Source organism: Lycium ferocissimum, chromosome 9 (assembly GCF_029784015.1).
Source record: "Lycium ferocissimum isolate CSIRO_LF1 chromosome 9, AGI_CSIRO_Lferr_CH_V1, whole genome shotgun sequence".
NCBI classification, from domain to species: Eukaryota; Viridiplantae; Streptophyta; class Magnoliopsida; order Solanales; family Solanaceae; genus Lycium; species Lycium ferocissimum.
In genome coordinates, this window is record NC_081350.1 from 38,574,298 (window position 1) to 38,590,558 (window position 16,261).

A 16,261-nucleotide genomic window follows, 5' to 3' on the forward strand; every position below is an offset into this window, starting at 1 on the left:
TGCTTTTATTATGGTTGAACAATTAACCTGCACGGCAAAGCACTCTCCGAGAGCATGAAATATGTCATATTCACAATAATGTTTGTTAAATAGAAATCAGGGGAAGGTCGATTCATTTTTTTTTTTTTTTTTTGATTTCTCATTTCAATTTTTGTTGGAAACATTAACTCGCCAACTTTCTATTAATTGTTCAGCCAAGTAAAATTAATTGATTCAAAGATCTCTTAATTGTTCCCAGTACAATAATATGTTGTAACTCACATGTAGGATGTTGTTTTATCTGTCGGCAGTACAATCGACATAAGCCATTTGAATATTCCCAGAATGATTCTATCCGTGACCAGACTGAAGACTGATCTATGTATAGGAATTTCAAATTAATTTATAATGATAATGACATTCACAATGAAAACGTATTTAATAGATTTTTAATATATATAAACTAACAAGTGTATGGGAATCGTTACGTAAAACTTTGGATCCGCCTCTGTTTGTGACTGTGTGGTTTGTTTGGCGTTTTATCAGGGGATGAGATTTTTTATTTTTAACCAGAAGTTCCGAATTTTATTTTTAACGTAAGTTCCGAATTCAGTGTGAATCTAAATTTGTGGGGCGGTATATCTCCGAAATCAGATGGCTAAGATAAAGACAGAACTAAAAGGATAATGCCGTCTATTGCTCAAAACGTATAATTATATTTGCATCATCTTTTGGCACACGTTAACTACACAAGAATGATGGACGGTGTTAAAACCAAAAAGAGACTAAAACAAACAAAAGAAAGAAAAAGTGGTACATAAGTCAATTTAGGATGACTAAAAAGAAAGAAAAAGTGGTACATAAGTCAATTTAGGATGACTAAATTCTTCATGGCTAATTACAACACTTGTCTAAATTTAGCTAAAACTGTCCCATAAATTCCAGTTGTTAACTATATATCCTGCCAATTTGCTGACTACACTTTCTTCGTCACTATATAGACGGTTGCATAGTTAACACATTTATTTTGTACCGAAACATTTTTGGAATTGACAAGTTATTTATAGATGTTTCGTAGAGAGATTTTCTTCACTAGCTACCTGTTGACGAAACTGACTCAAAAAAATGGTTTACCCACTAAATTTATGATTACTTCTTTTTAATAGTGTTAAACATTGTTTGCACGATAAGATTCTTTAAAAGTTATATGTAATTGTTTGTAGCTAGCATTTGCAAATGAAAAAGACAAATAAATTATCTGTATGAGTTGACCAACTTCATTAATCGTTGAAATGATATTTGCACTATCATTAAATATCAAAATCAAATAGTGTGATGCCAAGTGATAATTTTTTCTTCTGCAAAACAGTTAGTTAAATGTCACTATCTAGTTTTGGACCGTCCATTAATATTGGGCCAAAGGGATAACATGAAAGTTCTATTTTTTCTGGGGACCATATGGGTCAATTTCTAACCAATCTTGGGTAAAATCCCAAAGATAATGGATCTAATTGGTCCAACAAAGTAACTTAACTCTTACCCACAAGGGGCCCATTATTCCTAAAAAGCCCGAAAGTAAAAGAGGAGGAGGAAGATGAGTAGGATTTGCACCAAGTAATGGAATATATAGGGTTATTTAAATTATTTAACTTTTGGCCAGTGTTGGTGAATTATAAATAGCAAAATTAGACATTAATAATAGCCTTTAGTCCTTTACTATATAATATTAATAGTCGAAGAGTCTTTGCCAATGGATCGTCCAATTTCTTGGTGCCTGAAATTCAACATATTAGTATTGTTCTGTTGAAGGAAGGCTTCAATTGACAAATTTAGTCCAATCTATACCACATAGCTACACCAAAGCAATTGAAAGTGAATAGGAAAATATTAGTGCTAAAATTTGAACAATTTCAAGAAATAAGCACAAACAAATTAGCAGAGCGGATCTTTACTTACTAGCATGTTCAAGTAAAAGAAAAACTACTAGCTTAAGATTAACTAGATTCTCTAAAGTGGATTACATTGTTAAACTTCAGCATGCCAACTTCGAAAATTTGGGGTTTGAAGTAAGATAATAGTCCTTCAGCTTTAGACCTTTTGAGCTCAAAATCTCAAACTTTAAATACATGAGTCTGAAATTGACAATCGGTAAAGTTTAAAATTTTATTAAGAGTGCTCAAAATATAACATATAAATTTTCAAATTATATAGTTCAACTGACCATCATTCACTATATGTGATTATGCCATTAAAAATCCAAATGTCTGAACCTAGACATTATCAACTTGTATATTTGAATCCTAAAGACCCTGGTTTTTCAACTTCAATCTCATAGGTTTATAGTTGATTCTTGAAACTTCAAACCCGCAATTTTATACTTCATCTTTTGGATGTAAAGTTGATTGTGAAACAGTTAAATATTTAAATATTTTATAATTTTGGCTATTCTTTAAATGACGGAGCTCCAAACAATGATATGTACATTTATGAAGATGAAAAGAAGCGAAGTATATTTCCGACAAGAAAAGGGAAGTTAAAAAAATAAAGGGGGAAATTTATTTTTGCGTCTTTACTCTTTATCGAGGAAGAGACAAGATCATCAATCGTAAAGATCTAATAGGTCAGTTGGTTGACCCCCTTCCCCTAACCCCTATGTAAAAAAAAATTAAAAAAAATGTAGAAATCTAGTAGCTCAATTTGTTGGCTATATGAATTTTCACTTTGTTGATGAGGGTTCAAAACCCCATATTGTAATCCCCTTCCCATTTCCCCTTCCCCTTCCCCTACCTCTTAAAAAAAATAAGGATCTTAGTAGATCAGTTAGTTGGCTACGTAAACTTATTTATTTTCACGTTGTAATCTCTCACCATTCCCCTTCCCTTTCCCTTGTCCAATATATAAATTTATGAATAACCCTTTCTCTCTCTATGAGATGGCGACTGGTAGATAACCACCGCCAGTGAGGTAAACATGGCGAGAGGAAGGAGCAAAGGCAAAGGAAATAACGCGCAATCAGTACATGGCAACAACACACAACCAAAGAATTCGAGGTGAGGGCGGCCAAGTTAAGATCCTAGCGATTTTGTGGAAGCCGTGGAGAAACTCGGATCGGTAACGCCGGTGGTCTCTCCACCGCGGGGGCCCGAGCCCCGTAGTGGCACCGAGGATGGATCGTATTCTAAATTCGAGGCGAGTAGACAATTGCAAATGGGTGCGACACACCGCTCTGTGGTTACACCGATCGAGGCCTCGGCTAAATCGGGGCAACCAATCGAGATAAAGGGGAAGGCGTGAGGTGCGCACGGTGAGACATGGAAAAGCTCTCGCAGCCATGGGTAAATCTATTTCGGAAGAACAGAGGCCGCGGAGAATGGGCTACCACCACGATATATCACTTTGAGGTTATTGATGGACGGAGTTGTCGTTCAATTGGAGAAAGAAGAGGTAGATCGAGAAACTGCAAAGTGGAAGTGTTCGCTCATTGTGTACTCTATCGGTGAGTGCCCAGGGTACAATAGTATGTGTAGATTTATTTCTCAGTCATGGAATTCAGTAGCTGAGCCTGAAGTGTATCTACACGAGGAGGGTATTACATTGTCAAATTTTAATCCATGGAGGACATGAGAGAGATATTGTACGCAGGACCCTATATGATTAACTACAGGCCATTGATACTCAAGCCATGGACACGGAATTTGATTTCAATGAGGAATTCCCTCGAAATCCTCTATGGATCAAACTACCTCATTTACCATGAATTGTTGGGGTACTAACTCGCTAAGTCGAATTGCAAGTTCTATAGGCACCCCGGTCTTTTCGCGGATGCATATCGCTAAACACGCAAGGGTGTCCTTTGCTCGAGTTCTCATAGAAGTGAATATCACCAGACCACTGCCTGATACAATTGTAGTAAGGGGCCCTAGTGGAAAAACCTTTACTCAGAAAGTGCTATATGAATGGAAGCCACACTACTATGAAAAATGCCAAATTATTAGGCACAAATGTGCCCTTGAACTACCTGCAAAGACAAGGAGGAGAGGATACCACAAGTAGGTGACAACTTGGGCCTCAAAAGGGCTTAGTCAACAACAGAAAGAGCCGCAAAAACAAACAGCTCCTCCACAGCTAGAGCAAAATGTAGGCATCGATGTAGCTAAGCCTATTGAAAAGGTCGTAACCAAGGAGACTGGTATTGCTATGGTGGTGCGGCAAGGTCGACAGCCCCAAGCCTCGGGCGATGTATGCAAATTAGCAAAGACAATGGAGATTCGGATAGTTGTAGCCCATTTCGTATTGGCACTTGATATGACAAACTTTCCAATTTTTGAGTGCGGTTGCTAAACCAAGGATGGGTAGCGAAAGGCCATGAGTTTAAGTGGTGAGCAAACAGTTATACCTCCCGATAAGGGAGGACAAAATTTACTATGATTGGCTGATTTGGAATGTTCGAGGGATCAATAAGAGATATAAGCAGAAGGAAGTAAAAACGTTGTTAGTTAATAATAAGGTAAAATTAGCAGGCTTGATCGAGACTAGGGTGAAACAACACAATGCACAGGCAATCTCTAAGTGCATTGCTCCAGGATGGGGACATGCTAATAACTATTCTGCTGCGTGTAATGGGAGGATATGGGTAGTGTGGGACCCGAATTACTACACAGTTATAATACTTAGAGTAGAAGACCAACTTATTCACTGCTTGGTACAAAATGCTTCTGAAGTTAATTGCTACTTAACTATTATTTATGGATTTAACAGCATTGAGCAACGGAGAACATTGTGGGGATATCTTAAGGATATAGCTCAGGGCCTTAACAGCCCTTGGGCTATTTGTGGGGACTTTAATGCCTTGCTGTTTGCCCAGGATAGACTCAGTGGAAATCCTGTCCAATTTGCTGAGATAAAAGACTTTGCCAAATGCCTACAGGAAACACATCTGAATGAATTATCTTGGAGAGGGGACTATTTCACCTGGACAAATAAGCGAAAGACGGTGGATAGAGTATGTAGTAGATTAGATAGGGCCTTTGGCAACCATGAGTGGATCTTTGACCTAGGGACACGTCCCACTAATATATGACTTGCCTAGTATTTCTGATCATACCCCTATGATGCTGACATTGGCTAACATACAACGAAATACTAGAGTACCATTCAGATTCTTCAACGTGCGGGTCGATCACCGTAGTTTTCAAGCTATAGTCAAAGACCGATTGGAGCCGAACATAGGGGCCAGGACAGATGAAGCATGTTTGGTTGAACTTAAAAGCATTAAAATCAAAGTTGAGGCAGCTCAACATAGAGGAGTACAAGTATATCGGACAGAAGATGAAGAGTGCAAGGAAGACATTAACAGGCATTCAAGGACAGATGAGGATAGCATGGAATGAAGATTTACAGAAACAGGAAAAAAAACACCCTGCAATTACTGGAAAAATGGTCCATCATAGAGGAAAGTGCACTTAAACAAAAGTCGAGAGCTCAATGGATCAAACTTGGAGACTCGAACACTAAGTATTTTTTAGCCGTGTTAAAGGAAAGAAGCCACAAAAAACATATCTCTTCCCTAACTTCACTGACAGGGCAGGTACTAAATGAAGCTAAAGATATACAGGAGGAGATCATTAGCTTTTATAAGGGACTCATGGGAACATCTACTTACCACTTGCCTGCTGTTAATCGGCTCGTTATGCAGAAAGGACCAGGTTTATCACAGCAGCAAAAACTAATACTGAGTGAACCAGTTAATGAAGCAGAAGTGATAGCAAGCTTGAAGGCAATAGGGGATGATAAAGCCCCAGGAATAGATGGCTACAATGCAGTGTTCTTCAAGAAAGCATGGGATACAATCCATAAAGATGTCATTGATGCTGTACTAGACTTCTTCAGGCGAGGTACCATGTACCACCCTATAAACTGCACATCTGTCACACTCATACCAAAGAATGAACACCCAACCACCATCAAAGAGTATAGACCTATCGCCTATTGCACAATTCTATATAAACTGATTTCCAAAGTCCTAGCAAATAGAATGCAAAAAGTGATGCCTAGTGTGATATGTGAGGCACAAGCTGGTTTCATTCCTGGTAGAAAATTGGGTGATAATGTAATCCTAGCTCACGAATTGGTACAGGGATACAACAGGAAATAAATTTCACCTAGATGCATGATTAAAATAGACATACAAAAGGCCTATGACTCCTTAGAGTGGGCATATATAAGACAGGTCATGGTCGAGCTGGGATTTCCTACCAGATTTGTAAACTGGGTAATGGAGTGCATGTCCACAGTGAGTTATAGCATAATGCTCAATGGAGAACCTACCCCACCCTTTAAAGCTACTAGAGGTCTCATGCAAGGTGACCCAATGTCACCTTTCCTATTTGCTATAGGGATGGAGTACCTTAGCAGGCTACTTAATGGACTGCAGGAGAATAAGGAATTTAAATTCCACCCTAAGTGTGCTAGGTTGGGTATAAGTCACTTATCCATTGCGGATGACTTATTATTATTTGCCAGGGGAGACATATCTTCAGTGACATTGCTTCACGAATGCTTTAACACATTCACAAGCCTGCTCGGACTTAGCTAACTTGGGTAAGAGTGCAGTATACTTTGGGGGTGTCGAGCAGAGGGTACAAGAAAGTATTCTCGCCAAACTGGGTTACTCGGTGGGTATCCTCCCCCTTTAAATACCTAGGGGTCCCTTTGTCTACACGAAAAATATCCTTTATACAATGGCAACCCCTTGTCAACAAAATCACTGCAAGGATTTCATCATGGACTGCTAGGAAGTTGTCATATGCAGGTAGGATGCAACTTATTACATCTGTCTTTGTTTGGGATCCAAGCCTTTTGGGCCCAGTTATTCATCATCCCTACTAAAGTGCTGAAGCTGATAGAAGCTCACTGCCGAAGCTATCTGTGGTCGGGTACAGAAAATATCACAAAAAAAGCATTAGTAGCATGGGAGAGGGTGTGTAATACGAAAGGAGTAGGAGGTTTAAATATCACTAACTTGTCAATATGGAACAGAGCTGCTATAGGCAAGCAGTGGTGGGACATTGCGCATAAATAGGATAAGTTATGGATAAGGTGGATCCACGCTTACTGTATAAAGAACCAATCTTTGCTGCTTATGGAAGTGCCTAAACAGGCTTGTTGGATGATCAGGAAAATATTTGAGGCTAGGGAAATGGTATCACAGATGCAATTCAAGAAAAACACAGGCTTGATAAGGCAGATTTATTACCATGCCCTTGATAATATACCTAGGGTGCCATGGAAATGTATCATGTTTCACAATGCAGCTCGACCTAAGGCACTGTTCATCACGTGGCTACACCTACTAGGCAAACTGTTGACAGCTGACAGGCTCAGCAACTGGGGTATAGAGGTGGAGTCTAAATGCAGCCTCTGCCAAAGATATGATGAATCACGAGAACATCTATTTGTCCAGTGCTCTTACACTAGAGCAGTGTGGAACAGGGTCCTACAATGGCTACAAATGCAGAGCTACCGGCCAGCTACATGGGAACAACATCAGCTATGGATAATCAAATACGCAAGTAGTAAATCGCAGAGAGAGTTGAGTCTTCAAAATGCTAAGTACGAGAGATTGTCCATGCTATTTGGATAGAGAGAAATATGAGGATGTTTAAAAGGCGAGCGAGAAATTGGGAAAACGGTGACTAAGGAGATAGTCTATGTATCTTGTGTTAGAGCTCCACCTAGTTTGCATCATATTTTACAACCTCTTGTTTTCTAAGGCTAGTAACCTGGTAAGTTTATTAGACGTAAGTAAGATGTGTAAACTTACTTCGAATTGTAATGCCTACTTTGGTGATTAATAAAAAGTTTAATTACCAAAAAAAAAAAAAAATTCTTTTAAAAAAAAAAAAAAAAAGAGACAAGACCATCAATTGCTTTTACAATCGAAAACGACAGTTGAGGTTCAACGACCCACCTCCTTCTCTAACTTCCTCTACAACACCCTTTTTGGCTATTTGGAATAGAGAAGCAAAGGTGGGTTCTTGAAAATCTTAGCAAATGGCAACCGGTGCCACTACAAAGGTTGGATCTTTTATAACCCTTATGACATTTTCACTAAAGATTCAATATTTTTCATGTTTTCTGCCATTTGGGTCCTTATAGATTGTATTTTTTAATGTTTCTGGCATTTTTGTTCTAAAGATTGAATCTTTTTAATGTTTCTGGCATTTTTGTTCTAAAGAATGTACCTTTTTTTATGTTCCTGGAATTTCTATTCTTTGTTTTTGATTGATGCAACTTGCTGGCAAAAAGGGTATTATGAATTTCTATACCTTGAGAAGTGTCTGAGTTTTATTAGTAAGCAAATGCTGCTATTTAGAAGTTTTTTTTTTTTTGAAACAAAATTTTAGTATATGGTAAACCCCCTCGACCCCCCCACCCACCCCCCCCCCCCCCCAAAAAAAAAAAAAAAAAAAAAAAAAAACCAGAACCCCTGCATCCAGGAGCCTATAGTAGCCATTTTCCACTATCCTACTTGAGATAGAGGGTCCTTGACATTAGGCTAATCCCTTACCCTCCTTTTGGCTGTTTGAGATAGAGAAGCAAAGGTGGTTTCTTGAAAATATTAGCAAATGGCAACAGGAAATGGCATTTTAACCATTACAAAGGTCGGATCTTGTAGAACCCTTATGGCATTTCCACTAAGGGTTTGTTCGGTACGACGGAAAAGATTTTCCAAGAGAAATGTTTTCCTGGAAAATGTGATCTTAGAAAATAAGTGAATTTTACTTATTTTCTAAATTTGGTTGGGTATTGAAAAATAAGTGAATTTTTTACTTATTTTCTCATGTTCGGTTGGTTGGTAGAAAATATTTTTTCGAAAAATACCACCCACGCCCCACCAACCCCCACACCCACCCCACACCCATGCCACCCCCACCACCCAGTACCCACCCTCCACCCCCACCCAACCACCACCCTCCAACCACTTCATCTTCACCCACCCCTACCCCACACCACCACCGCTCTATCCAACCCTCCCACCCACCTACCCCCTCCCAAAATTTCTATTTCATATATTTTATTTAACTTTTATAAAAATGGGAAATTTTTTCTTATCCACCCACCACCACCCACCCCCCGCCCCCCACTCACACCACATCAAATTTAACCACACAAATTTTTTATTTTTATAAAAAATTTATAAGGGTAAAATTAAATATGAAGTAAAAAATTCGGGAGGGGGTAAGGGGTGCGGGGGTTGGGGAGTCGTAGAAAACCAAAATAAAAAAATATAAAAATCCGACCCACACCCTACCCACCCACAACCATAATCTAGTTGGAGGCCACGTGTCATATCTGGTATTGTAAGATCGGCGTTAATGAAAATGCCATGGATGGGCCATTTTGATAACGGGCGATGGCATAAATGAGCCAAACTATTGATGAGTGGCATAAATGAGCCATTTCCGATAGTTCGATGGCATAAATGAGCCAAACTATTGACGAGTGACATAAATGAACAATTTTCGATAGTTCGATGGCATATTTAAGCCTTTTCCGTTGTTTTTTTTTTTTACGAAACCCCCGAAGAAAAAAAAAACCACCAGAGCATTTATGAGCCTAGAGTAGTAATTTTCCACTGTGGTACTTGGTGATTTGAATCCCAACTTTTGTGGTTAGAGGTAGGGGGGTCCTTAACATTAGGCTAATCCCTCATTTGTCAGTTGTTATATAGATGTTTCATTAGACTATTTAAAGTTTTTGTTTGTGATCCACGTATTAGATAATGGTTATGAATTAAGTTATAGGATTAATGATGGATGATTACAATGTCCCTCCTAGAAAAATATTTTGATTAGGGTAGTAAATGGTAACTCTTGAGTGATATGGGAATTAGTTTTGATGTTCGTCTTCTCATCTTGCTATTGGTTCTAGTTCATGAGAGTACTGCATCCTTTTACGTAATATAGTTCGTGCCAAAGAATGAAGTTGGTGGACTTGGTTTAGCTGTTCACTTCTTTTTCAGTGGCACATTTGATGGCAAGGTTAAACAAATATTCTGCGGATGCTTAGCGAAACAAAATAATGCTGAAGAAACTAGAATTTGAACCCTAGGAGATAAACTCAAACATGAATGAGAAGTTAGGTATACTTATCCATGTTGTTTGGACTCTTCAAAAATGTCCGCGAGTGCGTGTCTGATCCTCCAAAAGTGGTGCATATTTGGAGGACATGATACGGATACGGTAGCATTTTTGGGGAGTTCGAACACCATAGCGTATAGTTCTCTTTATAACTTATGGCTATAGGGCAAAGGTGCAAATATACCCCTCAACTTTGCGATTAAGAGCAGATATACCCCTCATTAAAAAAGTGATGCATTATACCCTGTCGTCACACAAATGGTGTAAATATACCTTTTTTCCTGACGAAACTTTTTTTTTAAAAAATCATTTAGTTTATTTTTTAATTAAAAAATGTCACGTGGCTTTTAAAAAAAGTCTACCCATTTACTTTTGGTAGACTTATTTTTTAATGCAACGTTTGTGTAAAAAAAATTTTAAAGTCACAGAGATATTTTTTTAAACGAACCAAACCAGACCCACCAGAAAAAAAAGTTACCACGCGGCTTTAAAAAAAATAAATCTATTAAAGTCACGTGGCATTTTTTTAAAATAAAAAATCTGTCAGCAAAAAGGGTATATTTACACTATTTGTGTAATGACGGGTATTTGCACCATTTGTGTAATGACAGGGGTATATTGGCACCATTTGTGTAACGGCAGGGATATATATATATATATCACTTTTTTAACGAAGGGTATATCTGCTCTAAATCGCAAAGTTGAGGGTATATCTGCACCTTTGTCCTAACTTATAAGAGTGCTATAACAGGGGGGAGATGTGAGATTTGTGTTTAGAGACACGACAATCTGTGGAAATGATCAGTGCTATTTGAATAATTCAATTGGGTCAAGAACCATTTGGGTAGAGCAAAACCAACCCACTTAAAGTTGGACAACTCTCTCATTTAAATTCATCTTGTCCCTTTTGTATAAAAAGAAAAGCAAGAGTCCAAAATAAGACTGCCTTCCGCCTGCGCGCGAGGTAATAGAAATTGCCGACCACAAGGTCCGTCTTCGCTTTTGTATAAGTTACATAATAGAGTTGGCCTTGCTAGAAACTTTTTACTATGATTTACTGTTCGTGTGGAGAGTAGGCTGAGATGGTGTATAAGAAATTAGTTGACTATTCTTAGCTGGATGACTTGAGATGGCTTAGTATTATTAATAGATGCATGTCTAGTCAAATCTTCACCGTTGTTGTTTTCCCGTTGTTGTGTTTTGCAGGTTCAAGAACAACAAAATGAAACGGAAATTTTCGACCTATGGGGACCTAAGCACCTAACTTCTATTGACTGGTGTGTAAGTTCTATTCCATGTATTTTAGTTAAATAAAGGTTTTGTATATCATAAAGGTGATGGATTTATCCGAGATGTAATATAGCATAAACTTGTAGTTATATATGGAACACTATGCAATTAATGGAATTATCAAAGATTGTCAGGTGCAATATTGTTCAGTTTAGATTTTCTCTCCCTATTTTACCCTTTTGCTAGTTGTTTGTCTCAACTATGAATGAATAAGTGTAGGTTTGTCAAATATAGCATCAGAATGAGGACCTGCACCACTTTTCCGTGTACGCATAGTCAAACGAGAAAGTATGTTTGTGATAGATTTTTTTTTGGGGGGGGGGGGGGGGGGGTGTTTGATTTTGCCTTTGTAGCCCCGGATCTACCAAGTGATAAGAATGCCGCCAAGATTTTAGATCACTTTGCTTTGGTTGTGTAAATCCCCTTAGTACACCTTGCACCCTATCAAGGAAGAGCATGACCGTAACGGTTACCTCCATGGTAGAGGACATAGAAATTTACTTTGGTCACATTACTAGGTATAAATTATTTGTCCCCCTCTAGAAAAACAAAAGAAATGGATAAAAGACATGCACGCATGAAGAGAGAGAGAAGAGAGAGGAGGGGCGGAGCCACGTTCTCTTTGATAATTTGGAGGATGTCATGCCTGCAAGTGCCTAAATCAGCCTGATATCGTTCTAATAGATGGGCCGGCTCTCTTTTGATGACAAGTTTCCTTGATGTTTCACCCGATAAACAAATAAGATACAACAAGCAAAGAAGTATAGAGGGAGCTGAAATTAGTTTGACCCCTATGCATTCTTTTCCAAGTCATGAAGCTTAATGTTATTGTTTCGGCAAAACACTAAGTGATTTCTTTCATTTGTCCTAGCCTTTGCGGACAGAGTTATCAGAATCAAGGGGCCGTGGAGGTAAAGATCCCATTTAATTATTCAAGTGCTTAGCTTTACGACACCACCGTAAAAAAATGCTATTGTTTGGGCAAGACTACTCACTCTCATGCTGCCCGGCACTTTCTCTTGCTTGAAAGCTGGAAGTGTCGAGCCATTTTCCAGAGACAGTTGTTACAAGTAATATTTTTCTACTACCTAAATGCAGGGAAAATGTCGCTCATCGACGATCTGTGGCTGCTAGTTTGGTTCAGGGTGTCTACATCCTAGAACGTGACAAGCAAGAAAAACGGCAAGGAAATCAAGCTCTTGCTCCTTCATGGTGGAAACATTTCCAATTTGAGTTATATCGCGTGCTTGTTGATGATGTTGATTCCTGCATTTTTGGTGCTATATATAAATTCGCACCCTCAAAATCTTATTTTGGTGGTTCCAAATATAAAAGCCAACGGTTTGTTATTGCTTTCCGTGGGACCTTAACCAAAGGTGATGCATTTACACGAGATTTACAATTGGATGTCCACATAATCAGGAATGGACTTCATCAGACGTCTCGATTTGAGACAGCCATACAAGCTGTTCGACATGTGGTTGCCACATTTGGAAGTTCAAATATCTGGCTAGCCGGTCATTCCTTAGGGGCTGCAATGACAACGCAAGCTGGCAAAACCATGGCAAAGACAGGTGTATTTCTAGATGCATTTTTGTTTAATCCGCCATTCTTGTCGGCTCCAATTGAAAGAATTAAAGATAAAAAAGTGAAACATAAGATCAGATTTGCGACCAGTGTTTTAACAGCCGGACTTGCTCTTGCTGTGAAGGCTAAAACGCGAATACTCAATCTGGAGAAGATACATTTGCTGCCTTATCTGCGTGGACCCCATGCCTATACGTGAATCGATCGGATCCCATCTGTGCAGAATACATTGGCTACTTTGAGCACAGGGAACAGATGGATACGATGGGAGCAGGAGTTATCGAGAAGGTAGCAACCCAACACTCGCTTGGTGGTCTTGTCTTGAATATCATGGGCAAAGAGTGTGATGAGCCGTTGCACCTTATTCCATCAGCCAATTTAACGGTTAATTTGACTCCTCCGGAGGACTTCAAAGAAGCTCACGGGATTCACCTATGGTGGAAACCTGATTTACTTGTAGAGTCCAAGAAACACCAGTTTACATGACTGATGATATACAAACAAATATTACCACACACGACAGATGGTATGTTTTGTCTTATTTGTTCCCCTGCTCGGGTATGCTTATAGTTATTGGCACACTACGTTTTGCCCTTAGCTTAATCGCCGTGTCTTCTACTGGTGCTAAAATTGAAGTAGTGCATATACTACTCATTGTGTGTATGTTTCTTTAGAAATTATATCCTTTCCTTTCCAGGTCCTTTTCGGAATTATCCCAGCCCTCAATATGGGATAATTTATCCCACCCTCAATATGAGATAATTTATCCCACCCTCAATATGAGATAATTTATCCCACATAGATGGAATTGGGTGGACTACTAAAAGAGTTATCTGACCAATCAGACCTGGGATAATTTCAATCCCGTGTAACTAATAATCACATCCCTCTTGCCAAACGACCCCTAGCAATTTTAACAAGTAAAAAAGGGGTCACGGATGAGATTCTTCTACTTTAACCAAAAGTTTTGAGTTTGATGTGAATCCTGACAGATTAGTCGTACCAATATATTTCGAATATGAGATGTGAATCTAGATTAGTGGGGTGAATTTTGAATACCAAATATTAATTTAGATTAGTCGAGCTAGTATATTTTGAATATCAGATGGTTAAAAGAAGAATAGGACAATAAAGAAAATGAGATCTATTACTCAGGATATACAATCAAGACTTCTATATAGCAATCATCATCTGTAACAACATTTCACTATAATGAATTTTCTTTGGAATTGGCTTTTGTACCTCTGACCCAATTTATGTGGCAGTGTTCGATTTCGAGAGTCAAACGAGTTACTTTTCGATTGCAACTTTTTCAATGTCTTTTAATTATGAATTAAGTATTAATTATTGTTTTTTGTACATTTTACGTAGTTTTCAAATGTGTCAATTTTATTTTGAACAACTAAAAGATTCCATGTCCAAAAGTACGGTCAAAATAAGAAGTTTGAATTTCAAAAAACGAAAAGTTTCACATAAATTGCAGAACAATAACATACCCGAAGATAATCCACTGAAAGCGTCCCGAAGAGTAGAGTGTCGTGTAGAGCAGACCTGACACCTACCTTTTGACGGGTAGGGAGGTTGTTTTCGATAGACCTCCGGCCACTAAGAAGAGATGAAAAAGCATCGGTAATAATAAATTAAACAAAAATATATATTATTTTATATGTTTTTTATAATAATATATATCATCATAACAACAAAACATATCCATACAAACGACATGGTATAGGAAGATTTGACTGTATCATTATAGTTGCATCATCTTTTGCCACACGTTAGCTACTCAAGAATGATGGAAGGTGTTAAATCCAAAAAGAGACTACACAAACAGAAAGAAAGAAAAAAGGAAAGAAAGAGAGAGGCATATAAGTCAATTTAGTAGAACCAAACTGTTCATGCCTATTACAACACTTGTCTAAATTTAGCTAAAAGGCAAAACAGTCCCAGGAATTCCAATCTGTTAATATATATCCTGCCAATTTGCTGACCACTCTTTCTTCGTCACTATATAGACGGTTGCATAGTTGACACATTTATTTTGTCCTGAAACTTTTTTGGGTTGACAGGTTATTATCGATGTTTCGCGGAGGGATTTTCTTCTCTAACAGCCCGTTGGCGAAAGTGACTCAAAAAAAATGGTTTACCCACTTAACTAAGTTTGGGATTACTTGTTGGTGAAGGTTCGAATTTCCACATTATAACTCCCTTCCTCATTTTCCCCTTCCCCTACCCCATATGTAATAAAAAGAAAAAAAAAATTAAAAAAAGTTTATGATTACTTCTTTTTAGTAGTGAATTAATCAATTTTGCTTTATTAGATTATTTAAAAGTTAATGTAACTGTTTGTAGCTAGCATTTGCATATGAAAAAGACAAATAAATAATCTGTACGAGTCGACCAAACTCCATTAATCGTTTAAATGACATTTGCACTATCACTAAATATCAAAATCAAATAGTGTTATGCCTAGTGATATTTTTTCTTTTGCAAAACAATTAGTTAAATGTCATTATCTAGTTTTACACCGCCCATTAAATATTGGGCCAGATGGGTCAACTTCTAACCTAACTTGGGTTAAAACCCAAAGCTAATCAATCTAACTGGTCCAACAAAGTAACTTCAAGCCTTTACCCAATAAGGGGTCCATTACTCCTAAAAAGCCCGATAAGAAAAAAGAGGAGGAAGAAGATGAATAGGATTTGCATCATGTAGTCAATTTACATGTGTCATTTAAATTTTTATTTAACTTTTTAAAAATATTTAATTTAAGCCAGTGTTGGTGAATTGTAAACAGTAAAGTTAGACATAATAATCCTTTCGTTCTTTACGCTTTCAATATATTACTCATTCCGTCCTAATTTATGTGATTTAGTTTGACTAAGTACGGAATTTAAAAAAGAAATTAATATTTTTAAAACTTGTGATATAAAACAAGTTATAGATATTTGTGTGGTTGTAAATCATTTCATTAAGGGTAAGGGGAGGTTTTAAGTTAAATTATTTCTAAATATATATCATTCTTTTTGGGACAGACTAAAAAGAAAAGTGTATCACATAAACTGAGACAGAGTACTATTTTCTTATGTATAAGGAAGGCTTCAATTAACAAATTTAGTCCAACCCAACACCCATAGTCCCATACCCAGAGGCGGGCCAACATGGACGTGCACTCCCACCCTTCGGAAAAAATTATGTAGATATGTGTGTATCGAGAATTAAGATATATTTAATGTCTTCTAACAAACGAAAGTGTCTTTGGG

The 16,261-nt window shown here is 37.8% G+C and overlaps 1 protein-coding gene and 1 pseudogene across 1 annotated transcript; both read left to right on the forward strand.

Moving 5' to 3' along the window:
* The first annotated feature begins 3,387 nt into the window (after positions 1 to 3,387).
* LOC132031893 (uncharacterized) lies at positions 3,388 to 5,059 on the forward strand. The gene is made up of 2 exons (XM_059421765.1): positions 3,388 to 3,565; positions 4,500 to 5,059. The coding sequence occupies exons 1-2, from the start codon at positions 3,388 to 3,390 to the stop codon at positions 5,057 to 5,059; spliced, it is 738 nt and encodes a 245-aa protein (XP_059277748.1).
* A 2,837-nt stretch (positions 5,060 to 7,896) lies between these two features.
* LOC132030649 (GDSL esterase/lipase At4g10955-like) lies at positions 7,897 to 13,695 on the forward strand (annotated as a pseudogene).
* Positions 13,696 to 16,261: the final 2,566 nt, after the last annotated feature.